Source organism: Melanerpes formicivorus, unplaced genomic scaffold (assembly GCF_026170545.1).
Source record: "Melanerpes formicivorus ecotype bairdi unplaced genomic scaffold, bMelFor1.0.p_v2 SCAF_21, whole genome shotgun sequence".
Classification (NCBI taxonomy): Eukaryota; Metazoa; Chordata; class Aves; order Piciformes; family Picidae; genus Melanerpes; species Melanerpes formicivorus.
Window position 1 is genome coordinate 10,183,406 of NW_027142373.1, and position 22,554 is coordinate 10,205,959.

At 45.6% G+C, this 22,554-nt stretch overlaps 1 protein-coding gene across 8 annotated transcripts in view; it reads right to left on the reverse strand.

Moving 5' to 3' along the window:
* Positions 1-22,554, reverse strand: part of UNK (unk zinc finger) — a 46,959-nt gene that overhangs the window by 6,450 nt on the left and 17,955 nt on the right. For 4 of the 8 annotated variants that reach the window (XM_068151506.1, XM_068151507.1, XM_068151508.1 and 1 more), the window contains exons 2-13: positions 18,204-18,413; positions 15,821-15,997; positions 15,275-15,405; positions 15,052-15,187; positions 13,374-13,491; positions 12,294-12,378; positions 10,320-10,462; positions 8,947-8,994; positions 7,854-8,054; positions 3,550-3,618; positions 2,691-2,865; positions 1,433-1,534 (exon numbers count right to left, since the gene is read on the reverse strand). In XM_068151506.1, coding sequence (XP_068007607.1) covers positions 1,433-1,534; positions 2,691-2,865; positions 3,550-3,618; positions 7,854-8,054; positions 8,947-8,994; positions 10,320-10,462; positions 12,294-12,378; positions 13,374-13,491; positions 15,052-15,187; positions 15,275-15,405; positions 15,821-15,997; positions 18,204-18,413 — 1,595 coding nt within the window. The remainder of the gene's footprint in view (positions 1-1,432; positions 1,535-2,690; positions 2,866-3,549; positions 3,619-7,853; positions 8,055-8,946; positions 8,995-10,319; positions 10,463-12,293; positions 12,379-13,373; positions 13,492-15,051; positions 15,188-15,274; positions 15,406-15,820; positions 15,998-18,203; positions 18,414-22,554) is intronic. The other 4 variants (XM_068151510.1, XM_068151505.1, XM_068151509.1 and 1 more) reach the window with 3 other exon arrangements.

The window sequence follows — 22,554 nt, forward strand, 5'->3', positions numbered from 1 at the left end:
TCTCCTTCCTAAGCCCCTTGGGACTCCCTCTGCTCCTCATCAGGCTTCATTCCCCTCTCAGCTTCTAAGAGGAGCACTGAAACTGCAGGAACCACGTAGGTTAAGACCCTCCAGAGTGCCATGGACTAGTCTTTCATCAGCCCAAGCAACAACAGATTCTCTGAGCAGAGTTCAATCCCTATCAGCCTAGAGAAGGTGGATTTGGTACCTGGTGAAATATTTTGTAAGGCCTCTGCCTTTAGCACTTCCAAACAACCTGTAGGAAGAAGACTAACATGCTAGGTCATGTCATGATCTTAACCAATAAAAAAAGTCAGTAACTAGTTTTCAGATGTACTTGAGCACCTGAATTTACCAGTAATAAAAACAAAACAAAAACAAAAGCCCATCCTCCAGAGATATCACAATCCCCTCACACACAAGGTCATTCCAACCAAATTTCCTTTTTGGTCTCTTTCTTTAAGTCTCTTCCAACCAAAATGCTTCTGTCTGCCACTCACAGATTGAGGGAACAGGGCATTCCCCAACTCTCTCTTGATCTCCCTTTTTAGATCACCAGGTAACACCCACACCTGATGTGAACAGAGAGAAAAGGAGCATGGAAGATCTCTAAGGCACCGCAGATGGGTAGCAGCGGAAGCAGGGCTAGCAGCAGACATACACGGTAAACTCTCCCACCAGGCTCTTATTTGTGGCAGGGAAGTGGAAGTGATATTCTTTAGGGTTCCTTCCACAGGCCCCTTTCTACCTCAACACAGCTCCAGGCAGTGTGGTTCCCTTGAAAACCTTCTGATCACTAAAGTCACCTTTCATTCAAAACCTGTCTTGCACAGCAAGGGCAGCCCGAAACTACAACCACATCCCGACAGCTATGAGACATTTCCTGTTTCCCTGGCCACTCATTAGAGACAGGTAGAAGAGGCCTTAGCCTACCTCCACATATTAAAATGAGACAGACATTACAGGAATCAAGTCAGCAGACCATGACGACACTCTGTGACAGATGGATAGCATTACCAGGTCAGTGAGTTTCCTGTTACTGCTAGGGAGAGTTTATTCTGCTTAAGATGCAAATCATTCTGCTTTGGCCTGTTTTAAAAAGGTATCAGATGCCTTCTAGGATCCACTTGCACAGTTTAAAAAACAAAATTTATTTATTTTTTCAAAAACAATCATCAAGCAAGTCTCATTCAGTCTCAAGAAACATCCCCAAGACACCAGGGCCCAATGGTAAGAACTCAGCTCTGCTAATCAACAAGGGCAAGCTCTCACTTCAAAGATGCTCAGCACTTGCCAGAGTTTGTCATCATTGCTTTTGTAACCAGTGCTACTTTTGGGGCTGGTTTTAGAGCTTTGTTGGGCTGGCTCCACTGAGGTGACTGGGCAACACTGCTTGGCAGAAGATAAAGAAAGCTCTGTTGCTTTCATGTACCTATCATGATGCCACTCGTGTGGGGCACTGTGCTGCTGTCAAATGTCTTCTCCAGGGCAGCCACTCCGAATTCATTCAGGTCCAGGTCATCCAAGGCAGACTCTGCCAGACACAGAGGTACCAATTATGTTATAAAGGACCAACAACTTCAAGAGATAGGATGGCCCAAAGAGCCTACATGCAGAGGAGCCTTTGCTCTCTATTTGTCAGTCTGCACAGCCCTACTCTCTGCCCTATGCAACGTTCTCCTTCAGCAGTTTGGCAGAAGTGCCATGGGCAGCTTTTCCATTGGGGTTCTTTTTGGCCTGATCTGATTTCTTTTCGCCTCAAAGTACTTCCAAACATTAGAGGAAAAGACAAATTTGATTAAATAACAGCAATTCCCATAATTCCTCCCCAAACTGCTCTTTCAAGCCTCTCCATAATATGCCTTAACACTGGCTTGTGACATGTCTGGGTTGTGCTTTGTCCCTGCTCTGCTGAAGAGCCACTCAGAAATACCAGTAGAGGGGAACACTTGAAACAAAAGAAACCCATCTCTGAGGTTCAAAGATTGGGTAAAATAAAGCAAGCTTATGAATGCCTGAAAATGTTACACCTATTTGAATATGCCTCATCACTAATCATGATCAATATCATTCCATCCCACACATGCCCACTCACTTCTATAATTATTTGTAGCCAATTAGTGAGATCACCTCAGGAATGTTTGATTCAAAAATAAACTAATCCAAAAAAGGAAGCACAGGTGACCAAAAAAAGTTCTGCACCTCTCTAAGGAGTGATTCCATTCTTTGGACTCTCCTGTCCTCCCTCCTCACAGCCTCTGTCCTACATTCTGCAAAGGGCAAGTCCTTACCATCTACCTGATGGTGGCCCTCGCTGTAAACCTGTCATTTAGGATGGAAGGGGTTGTAGCTGTGGAAAACGCTCCTGTGATTTCCTGCCTACTCCAAGACCTCTTTGTCACTTTGACAAACCTAAACCTAAGGCCCTTTACACCATCTGACATTTTGAACAAGTGGCTCAGAGGCCTTCTGTTGGTCCTGTGGGTGAGTTTCATCCGTAATGACCTGCAGAAAACATCAGATTGGGTCACGGGGAGGGGGGGGAAGCTTACAGCCTCAGAAATCTGCCAACACTGACAGAGACGAAAAACTGGAGTTCACTGGAACCCCCCAGGCTACTCCAACTCTCCTACCTGGTGATCCATGTCTGAGGAAGCCCTATTAGCATGAGTGAAAAAAGGCAAAGTTACCTATGACAGACTCAACGGTGTCACTGGTTGGGTAGAAAGGAAGGGCATTGGCATTCATGCCTGGTATGCTGCTGGTGCCGGCAGGGCTTGGTGGCGTTGCAGCCAGACTGGAGGTGATACTAGAGGAGATGCTGGATGTCAGTGGGCTCCCCACTGGGAGAATACCCAGTATGTCCTGAAACAAGAGTTTTAAAAGGGAAAGAGGGAGGAAATAAAACATCTTCATAGGAGAATCCCTTCAGAAACATGCAGGACGAAGCCAAAGATCAGCAGCAAACCTGTTCCTGCCTGCTTCCAACCTGACAGATGGCTGGTGCTATGACTGTGCTGGGGGTGGGGGAGAGATTAACAGCTTTCCTTTCATTTCTGCCCACTGCTCTCTGCTCTGTGTCCCCCTGTCCCCCAGTGTCACAGACATCCTTCAGGCTGCCCCAGAATGAACTCCTGCGACCCACAGGTTGCATGCAATCACGGGGAGGGGTCACCCAATCACTCCTCAGACTTACTTCAGCACATGACTTAGAACCTGATATTAAATTCTCTTTGCTGAATCCTTGAACTTAGATGACTCCAGAGATCCATTCCAGCTCAATTTTCTGTCATTTGGAGACAATCTGCAGCATGGCCCAGGCCTTTGAATCTATCCTCAATTCACACCCGTCTAGCCACTCACAAATAACAGCTCCAGCAAATCATCCCATCTTCATAAAGTAATCCCTCAAGCTGAGCATCCCTAATGGTGTCTGGACTGTCATTTACTCCCTGCAGAGCTGTCTGGATCCACACAGATTTCTTCTGTCCTCGTCTGCAGCGCTGCAAGCACCAAGCTAGGTTCAGAGCCCTGCCAGCAGTACCGTACCTGTTTGGGCTGTAACAAAGGTTGCTCCTGGCTCCTGTGTTCCAGCGAGTGGGACTTCATTTTTGCTTGCTGCAGTAAAGAAACAAAATATAAGCAGAGGAGTTAGCAGCAGAATTAAAAATGGCTTTGCAGAGGCCATGGGAAACACAGTTCCCTCCTCTCTCACAACCTGCTCTGGGCAAAGAAGAATTCATAGAACGGGAAAGCAAAGTAAACTGAAAACACTCCAAGTAATTTGCTTTCCAAGACATCACCTCTGGAGTTATGCAAAGCCTTGTGACAATTGCATGTGCTTTCAATGCTGCTCTAAGTTCTCTGCTAGCACAAAGGGCTTCTTAAGAAGCAAGACCAAACATGACTTATTTTGCCTTGCTATAAATAACTCCCCAGGCCTGCTGCTATCTAAAAAAGGCCAGAGATGGTGAGAGGCCTATTTCTTAATGATGTAAACATTTTTCAGCTTTGGGAAAACAAAGTATGTAGATTACGTTTGCCCTCAAACTGTGCCAGCTCCCAGCTAGCATTTGCCAAGTAAAGTCCAGTGATAACTTCCATTTTGAAAGCCACATCATCAAAACTGATTGTAAAAACAATCTCCAACTCCCCCCGCCATCCCTTAACACAGAGCTCACAGCTATGAAACAGAAGTGAGATCAAGGCTGTCTGGAATTGCAAGACTGCATGAATGACAACATACATTTGAAATTCCACTCTCCAGCCAAAAAATTCAGCTGGAGGGCCTTCCAGCTGTATAACCTTAGGGGATATCAAGCCTCTTGCCTCACAACATGTCCATTCTGAGCTGCAATAACCAGAGCTAGGAAGGAAGTGGCCTCATCAGCTTGTCAGCGTGTAACGGTCTGTTCTGCAAGCCCTGCTCTGCTCTTCCCATGCTGCTACATGGTTAAGGCACAGAGAGATCAATCAGATCCTCTGGGCACAGACAGGGAGCAAAAAAGTGCTGAGAGTCAAGGCTGCTTGTTTACTCACTCTCCAACCTCCAGCCTGAATCAGAGACATATTCCAGACAAAGTCGGCTCAGAGGTGCTTATGGCACACACACAGGCAGTCCCCACCTCCACAGGGGAGATCCAGGCTTGATGTCCAACAGCAGCACAGGAGACACCAAGCTGGCCTGAAGTGATAGGTCTTGACTTGTTGGCTTAAAGAGTCTTATGAGAAAGTTAAATGATTGCTGGGGAGGGATGACATAACCAGACAGGCGAAAGAGCAGCAGCAGAATTCATCCCTTGGCTTTCCTTAATTAAATCATTTTCTCTGCTCAGCTGTATGCCTATGGGCAGATGGGGAGGAGGTCAAAGCCTGGATATGGATGCAAAGATCCTTCTGTGATGGGTATCATTGCCTCACACTTCCCTGAACAGCACACAAGTGTGTTTACACACAGCAAAGCCACCACTCAACTGAGGGGGCTTGTCTTCCTTTGTGTGCAACAGCCACGTTAGGCAGCTGCATCTGTGTGTGTCTGATAACACACTGCTGCCTTCCCCACACATCCCTGCCCTGCCTGCCACTCAGCTGAACACCAAGATGTGCTATCGACAGACGTCAGCAGCTAAAGAGGAGGCACAGACCCTGCCCCGGCCCCGCCTGCAGAGAGGCTTCCTGCCAGTGCAGCTCACTGCCTCTGCAGCAGTTAAGTCTTACTGGAAAGGGTTGGTGTGGTTTGTTTTTGGTTTTTTTTGTGTTTTGGGTGTTTTTTTTTCCTTTAAGGAGAAGAAAAAGTGAATGCATTTCTAAACCAATCCCCATTCCCACTGCCTGGAATTCATGCAACACCCGGGGAAAATGGAGCGTGCTGACCGTCACAGCTAGGCCAACCTCCTTTTGCCCTGAATACCATGAAAAAGGGCAAACATCTACACAGGAAAAATGAAAGGGCAGCCTGAAAACCTCCAGCTTGCCCTGTTGCAGTCAGGGCATAAAACAAGAGACATAAATTAGCAGTGAAGCCAAACGTTTTCTGACCGGTATGGAACAAACCTACTGTGCTGTGTGTCAGGACTTAGGAACACCTCCAGGTCATGGCATTCAAGCCTTTCCAGTGCAGCCAGCATTTTTCCAGCCTGCTAAGTCTTTTGGGACTCAGGAAAAGTATTTTTAGCTTTAACTGCTGGCTCAGCCTTACCACAAACTCTGTGGAATCTATTAACACAGAAGGTGCATTTTTCGTTCTAGTGAGATAGAAGCTGTTTGTGCTGGATCTTCAGAGGGAAAATGAGAAGCCCAGTGCAGAGCTGAGCCAGAGTGTCTCTTAAGTTTTCAAATAGAAGTGAACATAGTTACTTGCCTAATTATTGGTCTAGTTTACAGGGTATCTGGGAATCTCTGGTGCCCACTGCAGTCAAAGGGAATTACAGAAAACCTTAAAGAGTAATTACAGATTAAAAGGAAATTAAATCAGGACAGTTATGACACACCTAATTTTGCCTGTAGAAGCCTAGCATAAGGCAACTGTGATTACTTCTGTCTATATCTTAATAGCTGCTTGTTCCAGTCATTTAACACAGGGTGTAGCTTAATTAAAGCCACATAAGTAAGCAGCTACCTGAATACAGTATCTTTGTAGCACAGCCTGGACATCAGGCATAAATGCTCATCATCTGGCCCTCCTTTTCAAAGTCCTATTCATGCTCCATCCCCTTTCTCCTTGGCTTAGGCTTGCTGCCATTCTCTCCAAAGCAGGGCCTCCCTGGCACTCTGCCTCTGCTGGCAGGAAACAGGGGTTCTCTCAGTCCTTTGCCTTTGGGTTCACTCCTCCTTTGCAGCAGAGGCAATAGGGAAGGGGCACATGTTTCTGCTTTTGTTTCTAAACAACTGCTACAAGCTGCTGTGCCCACAAGAAGTGCCAGGATCACAGCATGGTCTGCTCTTTACCCCTAAAGATGTGTTGCATCAATTTGCAGTTTCCTAAGCCACATCCACGTTAGGCAAGACAATGGAAGCATTTATAAGGCAGCGTGCATGCATGCAGCTTAATCTCTATTTGTAACTACATCACTTTAATGAGACTAAACAGCTCAAGACTGGTCCTACTGCAAGGCTTGGTCACATTTTCCTCAAGCTGGAAAAATAAATAAAACAAAACCCACAGAGTCTGCTTCTAAATCCAACTGCTTCAGGCAAGATCTTGTCTGGACAGGCTATTTCCCCTGCTTTTTTCACAGCAGTGCCATGCTAACACAGCAGTACAAGCTCATTAAGTCTACCTTCTTTGAAATTACAGAGAAGAGTTAAGTGTAGCCAGGTTGAAAGCAGCACTTCCTGTCCTCACTGTTTTCAGGCAACAGAGATCAGGTATTTTTTTTTGCTTTTTATGTTAAAAAAAAAGAGAATTTACAGGAAATACTTTTGCAGGCACCTCTTCATAAAAGTAGCTCTTTCTTCCCTTTCCACTGTATTTACAAACCCAGTGAGGAATAAAAACTGGGTTTGGGTTCAGCTGACTTGGAAGGGATGGCAGAGAAACTATTAATTGTAACGTCAAGAAAGGAAATTCACAGCAAGAAGCTGACTGTGGAAAAGCTCATGTGTGGCAGAGGAGATGGAAGAGACTGTTCAAGGCTTAGGGAGTCTGAATAAGGCATGACACCAAGAAGGAGAAGACTGAGGAAGCAGCAAGACAAGACTAAGATATCCAAAAGGGACAAGAGGGAATGTCATTGAAGACACAGGTTGGGTAAGATTGCCAAAGGTTCTTCAAATGAGAATGAGGAATTCAAATCTAATACAGAAGCCACAGGAGAGAGTCAAGGATCAGAATGATGCAGCCAGAGAAGCAAGAGACAACTAACAGGACATTTTTAATACACTGCAGAAATGAAGGGTGAAAACAGAAGACAAACCAAGTCATGGAGATCAAGGTAAGAGTTCAGAGGGAGAACAGAGAAGGAGGGATGAGGTTCCGTGAGACAACACAGCAGAGGAAACAGCAACTCTTGGCAAGGACCTAAACAAGGAAAAAGAAAGAGCAAGAAGTGATATGTGGGAAGCTACCTGGGGAGTCAACACAGGACAGAAGTTGTGAGGGATTAGGAAAACAAGCAGCAGCTCAACTTCCACAAACTGAGTGTGATGACAGCCAGGCAGACAAGAACAGATGTAAGGTGGAAGAGACTGGAGGGGAGGCTGAAACCAACAGCAGAGATTGAGAACTCCTGCTGAGAATCATGCTTTGTCAGTTTTGAGCCTTGAAAATTAGAAATACATTCAGGCTACACTGGGCAATTTCTCATTCCTCCTCATCCCCCCCCCAGCTCTTCCAGCCAGCATTCCCTACTAACCTGGCATTTGAAACTCTTCAAATACTCGGCCCCCACCTGATCTTCTCGCTCAAACCCCGGCGCTTTCTTGTAGGTGCCGGCTGCTGTTACTGAGTCTGGAGGAAAACCAATGGTCTCCAAGCTGTGTGGCTTTCCAATGGCACCAGGAGGAGACCCACATATATTAGATGGGCTTCCGAGACTGCTGTTCCTACAAAGAATCTAATAGAAGGAAGAAGTGTCAGGAGAGTACAGCTGGCCAGTAGCAACGACTCAAGAGGAGAGGCATCCCAGGGAAGAGCTCATTCACTTCACTGTTTGTGCATCAGTAATACTGAGAGTCAACACAAGCACACAAGCTTCCAGGAAACAGTCATCAGGAACCAGGAAAATGCTAGATACTGGATTTATACAGTCCCACCATTATGGTTTTATTGTCCTCACCCTGTACTGCAAGGTAGTCTTACAAAACACAGCCTACAGATCTAGTGACATTTATTCTTCTTGAGGCCTTAGATGTGACTGATCAAGCTCCCAAACCTGACCAAAGCTCTCTTTGTTTTCCTTAGGCTACAGGGGATCCTGTCTGGGCTCTGAGCAGTACTGTGAAACCTGGAAAGGTGCTCTGGCAGGCAGAACAACCAAGCATGTCTGAGCTATGTGCACTCCTGTGTGTTCCCAGTTGGAAATCTGAAAGTTTTAATGCAGGCACAAGCCAAGTATCAACAGTTACATTAAAAACCCCAAGGATTTCCAACAGTTCCATTCTTTGGACTAATACCAGGGATCACAATCACATGCAACAAGGCTAGTTTTGCACTGTAGATGAAGCCACAGACAGCAGCAAAGGAGATTATGATGAGTTTTGGAGAAAGGGCTGACCTGGATCCATGCAGATACCCCACTTCTCTGGGACAAGAAATGATCTGCCTGCACTGGCAAGCATGACTGTGCTTCAGACATCATTTAGACAGCCTGCTGCCACCACAGATTCAAATGTGGCACAATCTGGGCTGGCATTAGAAAGAAGCAGCATCCTACAGTGTTTTGGTTTTATTTTTATACAGACATTCTGCTGTCCACGCTTCCCTACAGTTGCAAAGATACTACTCACTGTGGTGGAGGTGGGGCTAGTTGGCAGAGTTCCTGATTTATTCCACACCTACAGTACAAATACAAAACAGAACAGGCCACGTGAGGCTGGCTGCTAGAGGGACCTTTCCCTCTGATTAATTCATGATGTAAAATGATCACCAGCAAAGCCATATTTGTTTGCAAGCTACATGCAGATGCCCTGTGGAGTGATGAAGTCACAGAAAGACATGTGTTGCCATTTGGCATATGTCCAAGGATTAGGAAAGATTGTTTCAAAGACTGAGAGCTTGATATGGAACAGACCTAAATGGTCTGTTAAGTGGAAGGTTATCTTCAATTTCACTGCAGTTTTCAGAGAATTTAGATGACACATTCACAAGATGAAAAGGTTTTGGTTTTTAACTGCTTTCCAGAGTCTTATTTAGTGAGAGAAAATATTGTGCCCAGACTTTTCAAGACCTGTTTGGAATTCTAGCTGTGACCAAATTCAGGAGAACTATGAACTCTTAGCCTGGCTCGTGGCACTAATAAAATTCAAACTAGCAGCTTCTCTTTTTAAAGAGGGGGGGGAGGGGAAAGATAGAACAGAGGTCCTGGATGAGTTCACCTCATTCTGATCAGTTTCAAAGGAGTCAAACTAATGTCACTTTACCTTCTCAAAACCTTGACCAACCATCTGAAAAGGTTACACACCTTATCAACAGCAGTGCAAACAGGAAAGACTTAAGGAACAAAAAAAAAACACCCAAAGATCTCAGCAAAAATGAAGTGGTCTTGCATTCCACAGGCTTCTTACCCATCTGTATCTGCTCAGCATTGAAAGATCTCCCTTCCTGTATGTACAACTACACTCAACTACTACCAACAATCTGAGGCATTACTTAAATACATTCCAGAGTTTAGCTGTCTCCACAAGTAGGAGAGGGAGGGAATCAAGGATATCCTATAATGCAACACACAATATGCACAGGCTAAGCCTCTGAGATTACACATGTAAACAAACTCCATTGTAGTTATGTACTTTAGATGTGACTGGCTCACAGCCTTCAATTAGAGTACTTGGAAACTAAGCCCAATATGTACCTCCAGACAGGAAGGAGTTGGAATTCATGTGCGGATGTATTCCACTTTCCTGAAGGGACCTCAACAAATGCTGCACAGAAAGGAAGGCTTCATAATTTTTATAGGTGAGAGGACAATACTAAAGCTACCAAACTGTATGTTCCAAGTAAACAGATCCCTCTAAAAAGCGTGGAGCTGAGATCCAAAAGGAAAATGTCATCTCCTTTGGGCTTGTGGATACTTGGGACTCCTCTTCCTGGGAGAAGGAAGTGACTCGGAGAAACTCAGATTTCTAAGGTATGGGCAATGCTCCCCCAGAGTGCTACATACATTGCTAAGGTCTGGGGCATGTGGACTGGAGGGGCTGACTGGAACAGAATCACCAGCTGCTGACGGCATGTACATCACAGGGCCTGTCTGTGTGGGGCTAGACACAGCCGAGGATTGCTGCAAGTCTTCACTGAGTGCAGGCTCTGCAAGAAATCAAAGCACAGGGAACGTTACTCAAAGCTGCACAACTGCAGCGGAGCACAAGACAGTTAGGAACAAGAACACTTTGATATTCTTGAGGGAAGAGACATTCCACCTCCCTAAAAGCATAGAAGCAAGGAGAAACCTCATCTGGCAAATGGCTACTACTTCTCTAATACTCCTTAACATTATTCCTGTCATCACTTGTACACTGTGCTGCTCTTTTAGCCCATTAATGCTGCTCCAAAATTATCCTCCCTGCATGAATAGTGTGTTACTCATTCAGCTGTCTTGAACTAAGCAGAGCTTCCTTCATTGATAGGCAGAAAGTTGGTGGGTGCATTATAATTAGCCAAGGGAGGTAAGTTTCCATCTGTGCTCATTACAAGCCATAACCAAAAAACCCAAAAGGACCTGAAATGGCATACACCAAAAAACAGTGTCATTGGCTTGGAAAGTAAAGCAGAGATGCTGTAGCCTTGTAGCATTTACATACAACTCAGCATCTTCACAAAACCTATCTAACTGACACTACTCTGGTATGACAGTGTCTTTTAACACCCTGGTTTCAACATGTTTCTTGCTACCAATCAGCAAAAGTCATGCCAAGAGCAAATATACTAAACAGACTCCTGTTATTTTAATTGAATTAGGCCCTCACTGTTCACCTTGCCAAAACAAGGCTAAAGCTACAATTCCATAAGACACCACAAGAAATACCCAGGTTGGAATGACCTAACGCCACTGAATGTTACTCTGGCTTTGAAGCAGTACAGTATCAAGTGCAGTAATCTTGTTAGGAGTGAGGCATCTCCTAAACAAAACCACTGTGTTAGACACAGGGGAGATTGTTAAACACTGCTGCTTTATCAAGATTTCATTCTCTCCTAAGCTTGCTGGATCATCCTGTGTAGCTGCACTGCTGTGTTTTGGGCCATCATAACCCACAGCTTTAGCTATAATTACTGCTTGTGACAGGGCTTCTAGGAAAGGAACTGCATAACCTGCAGGGAATTCACTCTCACCATTCCATGACAAAGGCAGCAATTACTAATTCCACCATTTACAAAGGGTAATCAAGTAACAAGGAGATTTGCTCAAGGCTGTGTAGTGAGTAGGGATCAGAGACAATCTATTGACTTCTGAGTAACCTGCTCTAATCACTGCAAATTAAACAGTGAGGCTGGAGTGTAGGAGCTGAGTGGGAGTTAACCTGAATGTGGAGCTCCAACTGAAACAGCAGCACTAGTTTACAGATGCTGAAGCTAAGGATTGAACTAATGCTCTATAAATCAGGAAGCTATTGAGAAAAGAGGATTTCAGGAAAGGCAGACAAAAAAGCTGCATAGTTTTACTTCTCCAACCAGACATAAAGGTTTAAACTTGAAGCACAGCTTCATAAATAGTATTGAATTTTTAAATGGAGCAATACATTATCTCTAATTAGCAACTTTATCCTCAGCTGCTCAAAATGCAACACTTTGCAACTTAGCCAGGTACAGTTCACCCATGTACAGAAAAGCAGCAGCTTTGTCTGTGTCCATCCTTCTAAACTGACATAGAGAGAACTAAGCATGTTAGAAGGAACAGAGGGAAACACTTCAAGAGCCAGCGAGAGCTGAGGGCTGAGCTCTAGAGACTACCCACTGCCTTCAGCTCAGCCAACATCTCCCACACTAGCATGGCTTTATAGGAATTATCAAAGTTAATACTTTGGCTTCAGAAATCCTTCACAGAAGCTCTAGTTTAGCAGCCCCATATTTTAAGCTATTTTGACCAGAAGGTCTCCACAGGTCAAATATCCATGAAAGACAAGAGAAGCGGCCCACGTACGTTCTACATGTGCAAAGGCACAGAAGGGTCCTCTGGGACAGCTGCCAGACTGCTGCATATCATTGCATTTGGTGGATTTGTAGATCTAAAGATGAAAAATAAATAAAAAAACAAACAAACAAACAAAAAAAAGAAACCAGACATGAACAGGAAAAAAAAAACCAATGACCAGCAGCCCAGGTACAAAAGTACCACAAAGAGACTCGACAGCAAGATAGGAACACAGATAAAAGGCACAGAGGCCAGCAGAGTTTAGGGTGACCATTTCAGCACTTTGCTTCACAGAAAAGAAAACCCACTGTAGCTCTGGAAACACCAAAGCATGCCCACCACAGCTAGAGCTCACCCAAGGATCAACCCATCACACCTCAGCTCACCCAGAGGTCACCATTTGCCATGAAGTCCCTCAGTCTCACTGGAAGCTCCATGGATATTACAAATGGTAAAAAGGCAGGAAAACAGTTGACAGATGACAGCACAGAAAGCTACAGCCACGTTGGCAAGGACAATAACAAACCGTTGACAATGACTGTAGGAAATGGACTATTCCCCTTCCCCCCAGTTTGACAGGCGGTGACAATGGTTACTTTGCAGATACAGGCCCAACAAAGCTTTTCAACACTGCAACATGAAGCAGACTAGGAAAAAGTCTTAATTACACTTTCTGTGAGGATACTGACATGCTCTAGGCATGCCCACAACTAAGAGCTTGGTGGTTTTCAGCACCAGTTCCAGAGTATCTACGGTTTCGAGTGATCATCAACCCAAATTTGTTCCTCAGGGACACAGATGCTGTTTGTTCACCTCCAAACCCACACCAGGCTTTCAAAATGATTCCCACACATGAAACTCATCTTACTCTTGAGTTTTCCCCTACTTTTCTTCCCTCCTCCCACATGGCCCACCCAACAAAGGCAGCTGAATTTCAGCTTACTTCCGACATGCAGTTTCTCCATATCCCAGGACCACACTGCCAGCAGCCCACACACTCTCCCAGTTGGCACACTAATTTTCTTCACAGCACTGGAATGCTTTTGCTCTTCTAGTCAGCTACCAAACAGAGTGAGCAGGTTACTGTACCTCTGGATGGAACTGCTGCTCTGTGCGAGTGTGGCAGTATTGGCATGAGTCTCCATTTTCACACTTACTGGGATCTCCCCACTCGTCTCCGTGTTTCACACTGGGACATGGCGAAGATCTGTGTATACAAGGTAGCAGGAGGATGCATCAGACTCACCAACGTGCTTTGAGCTCAGCTTCCACAGCTGGGAAGCAGGTTTGGCTGCCCACCCTCAGCTGTACAATCTGTTTGGCTGGCTGCTGCTTCCCCAGCCCCCACCCAGCTGCTATTGCATCTTCTCCTCCCTCTTCCAGTTGCCCAAAGCCAAGAAGCCTGGCTTAGCTCTCCACCCAAAACCCAACACAAGCTGAACCAACATAACTTAACAATATTAGCAGCTGATGTGATTAGTGTCAGAGATGCTGGGTCTGGTTTCTGTTTTGGAACTACACTTTCATAGAAAGCTAATAAGTTAATTGGCTAATCCTCAAACACGTAATACCCTTACTGTAGTGTGTTTCCAGGGCTAGAGTACGGCCATGTGGAAAAAAGGCCGAGTCAGGTCACTGGGGAAAAGGCAAGTCCCCTTTCCTCCTCCTTGCCAGGAACAGCTCCTTTTCCCAGATCTGAATTTTTGCTGTGACCTACTTCCCCTGGCTCTTTATGCCCTTAACCATTCCCTCGAACAACAGCAGAGGGAAGCAGATAGCAGCGGCAGATGCCTGCGTGAGAGGCAGCCACATCAGCTGGGGGTGGGGAAAGCAAAGCCAGTGGAGAGCAGCTTTCGCCTCTTCCCTTCCCAAAGGGCCCAGGCAGGGGCAGAAAGCACACAGCTGCTGCCTGAAGACGGGTTAAGCATTTCTGTTTCTCCTCAAAGTGCTGGGATGAACACTACTCTGCATTTTATCTACTTGTTTTGTTGGGGTTTTGGTTTTTTAGAGTATTTCTGTGCTGATTCAAAAATTTATTTGGGGGTAGGGAAGGGAAGTGGCGACCTCCACAGTATGCATTCTCCCTCCTGCCTTTCGGGTCTGCTCTTATGCTTTTCAAAAAAGAACTAAGGAAAAGCCCCACTGAGCCCACAACAAAAGCTCTGTTGTGCTGGAGGAAATGAGGGCCTATCACTGGGATGAAACACGTGCAGGGAGACACAGCACGCTGAAAAATCCAGCGACAGCTGACCGAGGAGAACACCCCTGCTGCCTCAGAAGCAGAGCCTTCAGCAGCTGGTTAGGAATGCATGTCCAGCAAGAGCACTGTCCAGCCTGTGCCTCATGATCTCCATCACCAGGCACATACAGCAAGCAGCTTCATGGTTCTGAATCCTTCACCTTGAGAGCACTGCTGTGAGAGTTTGCTTCTAGACGGGGATTAAAACTTCCTTTTGTTTGCTTTTTGTCCCTGCATGGCTTTCTAAAGCTGGAGTTTATATGGTGAGGAGAAGCCAGGCACAGGCTTTTTTTATTTGCTATAAAACCAGAGCTGTAGCATGATTTAGCAACAGTCATTTGTTACAGGTACTGGCTCCTACACACAGCAAAACTCCTTGTGTAGTTTATTACGCTGTCTCCTAGGCAGAAATAACACTCCATCACATCTGGGACAGAGTCTAGTGGGTCAAATCCTACATCCTTCATTACAGACTTCTACTCCACCTCACCTCTCAGCTGGGAAATAGAATATCCAGGACCACAATACCTGTATTTGTGTTTCCTTGGGCTTCTTCTTCGGTCTTTGCTATTGTGGTAGTAGGGACAGGCATAACCCTGGCGACAGAGCCGGGGGGGTTTCTTACACTGCTCTGTCTTGTAATTTCCCAGCACGTACGTGGTGTCTGTCAAAGAAGCAGCCAATCAGTGGGAGAGCTCCTGGATTTGTATTACACACAAGTTTTGGACAGGAGACCCAAAGTGACGCTCACCTTGCCACCTTGGCTCCTCACTGAGTATTTTCTCTATCATAGCATGGCTGGCAGCAACTGCAGACTGACCCTCTATGCCACCTTCTGATGTAGGCTGACCATTCTGCAAAGCTTCCATTGCCTGAAGCTCCCTTTGTGGAAAGAGTTAAAACAACACACAGACTGAGCAGATGAAAAGACAGATAAACATACATAAAACCTGATATATTGGAGAGTGGTAACAACACCTAAAAAGGTTTATCTTATTCATTTACTTTTTGTCAGAGCATCTTTAGTCAAACAGTAACTTCAAAACATGTTCCAGATGCATTGTTCTGACTCCCCCCATCAGAATCCAAACCACAGCACAACTACAGAGTGCTCTCTTCCCCTGTTTGGAGTATCCTCCCTGCAGAATGCATAGATTTGCCTTATTAGGAAGGGATATATCACTGTCACTCCAACACTAAGCATTCCATGCTGAAGTAGCATTGTCCCACAGTCATCTGACTTTTCATTTGGGTACAGAAATTCCCTTATTCCTGCAGAGCCCCAAGCTCCACTAACCTGATGTCATACACCGGGGAGCGTAGGTCATGGGGCCCATGAGCAAACGCGCAGTGGACTCCGTTCTTCGTGCAGTTCCCTTTGGAGTCTGTCTCATGAATGCAGATTCCAGTTTTGTAGTAGCGCAGGTGATACCTCCTCTCTGTGTCTCCAGTAGTTCTGTGCAAGAAGGGACACCTGAGGTACACAAGGAGGGGAAGAACAGGCCAAGTTTAGTCACAGAGGTGATGGACACCACACGCAGAAGACATATTGCTGATGCAGGGATGACACATCTGAGAACTCCCTTGCTAGCTCTGCCCCTTTCTCTTAGGCTGTGCCTTCCAACACTACAGAGAACCCCTAAACCTGTCACTAGAATAGTTCCCCTCCCAAAAAAACAGCTGAGTTGCTCTCTACAACTACCTGAAGGGAGGTTGTAGCCAGGTGAGGGTTGGTCTCTTCTCCCAGGAAACCAGCACCATAACAAGAGGACACAGTCTCAAGCTGTACCAGGGGAGATTTAGGCTGGATGTTAGGAAGAAGTTCTTCATAGAAAGAGTGATTGGACATTGGAATGGGCTGCCCAGGGAAGTAGTGGAGTCACCATCACTGGAAGTGTGTAGGAAGACAGTGAATGAGGCACTTGGTGCCATGGTTTAGTTGATTAGATGGTGTTGGATGATAGGTTGGACTCGATCTGGAAGGTCCTTTCCAACCTGGTTAATTCTAATTAGTCTGTTCTCGCTCATATAAGGTGATAGGACAAGAGGAAATGGCCTGAAATCGTGCCAAGGGAGGTTTAGGTTGGATATTAGGGAAAATTTCTTTACTGAAAAAGTGGTCAGGCACTGGAACAGGCTGCCCAGGAAGGTGGTAACCATCCCTGGAGGTGTTCAAGAAATGTGTAGACAAGGCACTTGGAGGCATGGTTTAATGGCCATGGTGGTGTGAGGTTGATAGTTGGCCTCAAGGATCTTAGAGGTCTTTTTCAACCAAAGCAATTCTATTAAGCCAGCAGCAGCACATTAGTCTAGTCTCACGACCTGCAGGGATCTGGAAATGAGCAAGGACATTGTCAAGGTGTTCTGCTGTGCTAGCCATGATTGAAGGGACATCACCTGGCTCACACCCTTTCCTCAGCAGCCCATCTAGACTTTGTGCTGTTGCTATTTCCTGCTGATGTACTCCTACAGGGGCACAACACTATCTACAGCCAGGTGTGACCTTTCTGCAGAGCATGGGACAAGGAAGAATTACACCACCACCACCATTTTCACTTATGTTTTATTTCCCAGCTTAAGCAGGGGAAAAAAATATCAACACTGTAAATAATAAAAGAGCAGAATGGAATAGGTTAAGTTTAGATATTGCAGCATCAAGCTAAAAAAAAATTACAAACCAGCAGAGTTCTGAGATGGCAACAGTTTGCATATACTGAGTTTGAGCCAGATACAAATCAGTCATCTAGAAATTGAAGTCCCCAAATATCCTATTTTCCAGTCCCTTTGAGTTCTCTTCTCACAAGCAGGAAGGTATTGAAACTGAGGCTTGGGGGATTATTCCATTCTGCTGTGGTCACAAGATTATATTTGGCTTAAAATATATCTTTTCTTCCCAATAAACAGCATTTTTTCTGTGTGTTTACACTGGCACCATGAAAGGGAATTGAAATTCCATCTTTCTACAGCATCTCTGTATGAAACACTCCCTGCATTTGACCACAGTTTGGCTACACTAATTATTCTTACAGATCTGTCATGTGCCTGGAGTTTTATTACTGGGTTAACCCTGTAGTTGCTGGAGTCTGTCACATGCACAGCAGAAACATTTGCATCTCTGCTCCAGTTAAGCTTACTGCAGTCAGAGTGAGTAAAGCAAAGCAAACTCTTCCTTGTGGTGCCTCATTCTGAGTACCTGTCATTTTCCTACTGGCTCCTTAGAAGTTCAGAAAGATGAAATAAACTGGCAAGTAACAATTAAAAAGAGGTGGGGATAGGTAATTCAGGGGGCAGATTAGAGTACAAAGGTCCTCCTGTTTCTTCTGTCTGTGAACAACTAAGCTACCCTGCTAGTGAGCAAGAGCTGTTAGCTGACAGTCAGGAACTTATGGGAACAGAGTCCTTCCAAGCCCATTCATCAGCAAGCTGTTTTCCCAGCCAAGGCTCGTGAGGACAGTGAATGATGCAAGAGCCGAATTCCCATCTAAGCCACGTCTCTGCAGCAGGTCTGGAGCACAGGGGTTGCTGTTACAGTTTTTACATCTGTTCTCACGTTACGTACATTACAAAGCTGCTTTACTGCTGCCTTGCCTCATCTCTCTACAAGAACTGGCTGGAATCATCACCTGGACCGATCCCAAGAGCCTAATGCCTGAAAAGCAAGGGTGCAGCCTTTTACTTACTCATCTCCTTCTGGGCAGATTCCTGTGGTCTCGTCATACTTGGTACAGTAGATGTCGGGGCTGTAGTTAAAGGTCCCATCCCGGCGGCGGATGGATCTGCGCCGGCGCTGGTTGACAAAGTGCCAGTGGAAGCAGGTGTAGGGCCGGTGCTGGGTGCACTTGTGCTGCACGAACAGAGGGCACTGCTCCGTGCGGAACTCCTTCAGGTAACTGCGGGCAGAAACCCCACACAGCACAATCAGCACCAGGACGCTGGTCGGAGGCAAGAGCCAATCGCCCTGCTGAGCCCCGGCCAAACCCAGCCGCATCCATCACACAGATGTCTGCTGTCCTCCTTCCCGCACCCGCCCCTGCCGCTGCGCTCCGCCATGGAGGCTGGCAGCCGCTGGCTGCCTGCAGTGGGGAGATATCAGTTACCAGGCCAGTTAGCACAAACAGGAACACTGACAAGAGTTGAAATCACTTTCTACTGTGCCTTCCCTACCACTCTGAAAGAGACTTTTCATGAGCTTAGAAACCACTTTGTGAGAAAATAGAACTCTTCAGTATCTTTCTGTTCACTTCTCTCTCTATATCTGAGGCTTAACTGTGCAAAAAGGGCTCTCCTTCCTGTATGTTGTTTAAAACAAAACAACAAATAAAACAAATTTTCTTATAGCCCTGTTTAAAACTTCAAGTGACTGAGAAAGGCTTTCAAGAGACTCAACTCAACAGGATGCTGTGTCATCTCATTTAAACCATGCTATCACCTAGAAAGGTTGGACCAGATGAGCCTTGAGGTCCCTTCCAACCTGGCATCCTATGATTCTATGATTAAAAGCTTCTTTCACGCCTTGTCCTTCTGGTTTAACTGAACTTCTTCACTACATGGTCAAAGATGAAATTAAAATTAATCAACTCCCCTCTTACCATCTTGGGAATTCAGAACTCTGACATCCCCCAAACTCCCACAAGGCTGGGCTGCTTTAATTTTAATATGCAACTCTCTGAAAGTACATGTCTTCTTTCATCCCAGGAACTAAAGAAGTCACAAGCTTTTATTTGTGACACTAATAACAGTCTCTAAACCCAGATTGTAGAGGATTACAAAATGGTTTAGATCAACATAATGATCTGACTGTGATCTGTGTGTAGGTGCTTACAAAATCCACGCTGCCTGGAACCCACTGGCTGCCCTGTATTTTACAGGGGACATGAAAACAGGCCAAGTGGCTCAGACCTGGATCCCACCAGGTTCGGCTGCTCAGACACCTCCAAGAACAACCCTGAAGGCCCAGAGCACTCTGGTCTCGTGCTTGGGGTTTAAACAGCTACAAAATTTGTTGGGCAAAATAAAAGTGCTGGTATTCTGCTGGGAGCAAAAGGTTGATGCTGCAGCAAGATACGGAGTCATTTTAAACTGTGGGTGTACTCTGGAGACAGCAAAACCAAGATCAGGAGTTTGTTAAGTATCCATTCCCATATCAGATGATCTATTTCTAAATAAATGGAAAGATGTCTGATGCCCAAAGATGTCTTTACAGATAATATCATCATGCTAGATTCATTCTGAAAACAACATCTGAGATAAAGCCTTTTTACCCCCGGCTGAAGAGAAAGCCTCGGGAAAATGCACCAATTCAAAGCAGTTTTGTTTGCAATGAAGAGAGAGTTATCACTGGCAGTGTTCCCTACACTGGATTTTACAGGCATGAAAGGATAAAAGCTCCACCTTCTCTTCAGCTTCCAAATACACGAGACTTGCAGGTTCCACTGCTTTGGATCTGCAAGTGCTCAGGGCTAGAGAGCCTCTGCACCGGCTGTGAGCCCTTCTCAACCCAAGCCCATCTGTTCCCTGCAACCCAGCACGGCTGAACAGCATCTGCACCAGGGCCTAAGGCTTAACATCAAAAAAGCTGGAGCCAGTGTGCAGAAACAGGTCTGTCTGTGGAGTAGGTGAGGGCTAACAACATCACTTTGTTCCTTCTTGCTTTTAAAATGCCGGCTCCAGTCAAGTGGAGATCCCTGCTCCAACTGCAGCAGCAATTAATCTGAAAACTGAAAGCTGCAATAAAATTAATCCATTCTTGACAAGTTTTCTAAGCTGCTGGACCAAGCACAGTTGTAAAAGGCAGAATTCCACAGATTATTTTATCTTATCACTGCACTAATAAGGCTTAGAACAAAAATGACTGCAGCAACATTGAGGCTAGAAAGTGAATTAAGTAAACTTGAGCAGCATGATACTTAAAATTCCTGTTCACAGATACTACACAGTCACCAACCAGCCCCTTCCACCCATGCACCTCCATGTCCACCTTAAGAGACAAGAGATTTATGTTAATTCAATGTTACATAGGGACAAACTGCAGAACAGCTGGCTACGTGCCCCAGCCAGCATCGTCCAGAGTGACAGAAACCAAAAGCATTTAAACGCCTTCATCTTCACTGGGCTTCATCTGAAGAGCAGCATCCTGAACCTCTTCAGTGCTCTGGAAATTAAGGGAGATATCAGGCAACCTGGGTATCAAGCCCAGCACCCCAGACTCGCTGCAACAGGCATGTATGAAATGCTGTTCAAACCCCTAGAATTCAACAGCTCCTCAACAAGCCAGCTGAAACAGCTTCCCTTTAGCAGGAGAGTTTAAAAGCGTACACACTGACTAGGGATTTTAGTCTCCAGAGTCTCAATTGTTGCTGAAGAGCGTTTGAAAATTAATTGCATGTCATGATTGGCTAAACTCCCTGGAGAAACATTTATTATAATGTAAATGAGAGATAATTACCTAAGTAAATGGTTCACCTGAAAAGTGTTTAACACCTAACTTGCTTCATCGGAAACTCGTTGTTTAATGCCGTCTATTAAATAAATGATCCCTGGCTCTTAATCTCAAAGCAAGTCCAGCAAACAGGTAGTACTGAGCTCCACAGACACATTAACTGTGCATGATCACCTCTGCAACAGGCCCATCGGAGGAAAAGGAGAGTTATCACATTAACTCAGTCATTTCAAGCCTTTCAATCACTGCTTTGGGTTCCCCCCCCCGCCCCAAACCCACTACAACGTTTTAAATCGCCCTCCTCCACAACGGTAAATGGCCTTACAGCCTTGTATTTTCTCGATCCATGAAGTGAGCTTTGGCTCCTCTGGGAGAACACGGACCACTCAACCAGCCACTTTGTATTAAAACATATGAAAGGCATCTAAACCACCACATGTGTTTTGGGAGCACACAGAAAGGATACAGAGACCCTGCTACCGCAACGTGATGTCTCTCCGAGCAGAAAGCTGATTAATATTTCAGTAGCCTCTTTGCACAGGCTCTAAACAAAAACACAGCAAACACTGTCATGACTGATCCTTCTGGCTGTCAATGGTCCCTAGAATTTTTTTTTTTTTTTGCCCAGAGCAGCTGAGAGAAGGAATTTCTGAACGACCCTTGAAACTGAAAACATGTTGATAAACCGGTAGACATTTCACAGCGTGTCAGCCAAACGCTGCGGCTGCACAGGAAGAGGAAATCCAGCAATGATAACTTGCATTTCTCAACTCCTCTCTTAAAGGCCTCAGGAAACTCTCCATGAGGGGCAGAAGAATTATTATCCCTCTTTTATATCATAGTATCATTCAGGGTTGGAAGGGACCACAAGGATCAGCTAGTTCCAACCCCCTTGCCATGGGCAGGGACACCCCACACTAGATCAGCCTGGCCAGAGCCTCATCCAGCCTGGGCTTAAACACCTCCAGGGATGGGGCCCCAACCACCTCCCTGGACAACCCATTCCAGGGCTTCACCACTCTCATGGTGAAGAACTTCCTCCACACCTCTAGCATCATTCCATTCCCCCTAGTCCTATCACTACCTGATATCCTGAGAAGTCCCTCCCCAGCCCTCCTGTAGCCCCCCTTCAGATACTGGAACGCCACAATTAGGTCACCTCGGAGCCTTCCTTTCTCCAGACTGAGCAGCCCCAACTCTTTCAATCTGTCCTCATAGGAGAGGTGCTCCAGCCCTCTGATCATCCTTCTCTGGACACTATTTAATGGAGAAACAAATCACCTCGACGTGCACTCTCCTGTACGTGTGTGTAAATCATTTCCAAGCCCACCGCAGTTTTTTAAAGCACAAAGCTTGCTGCGCAGGCACTTTCTGCATCACAGCATTAACATCAACACCCCAATTCCTAAAGGAAATGTTATCATTTATGAGCTCTGCCAAACAGAGAAATGCAGTTCTAAACAATTAGGACAAGACTGGCCGGAACAACGCAGATCAAAGTGCTCATGCTGAACTGAACTTGCTGCTGAACAGGATGGACGCTACTGGAAATGAAAGCTTCTTTCAAGAGGAAGACAAGAAGAGGGGTTCTT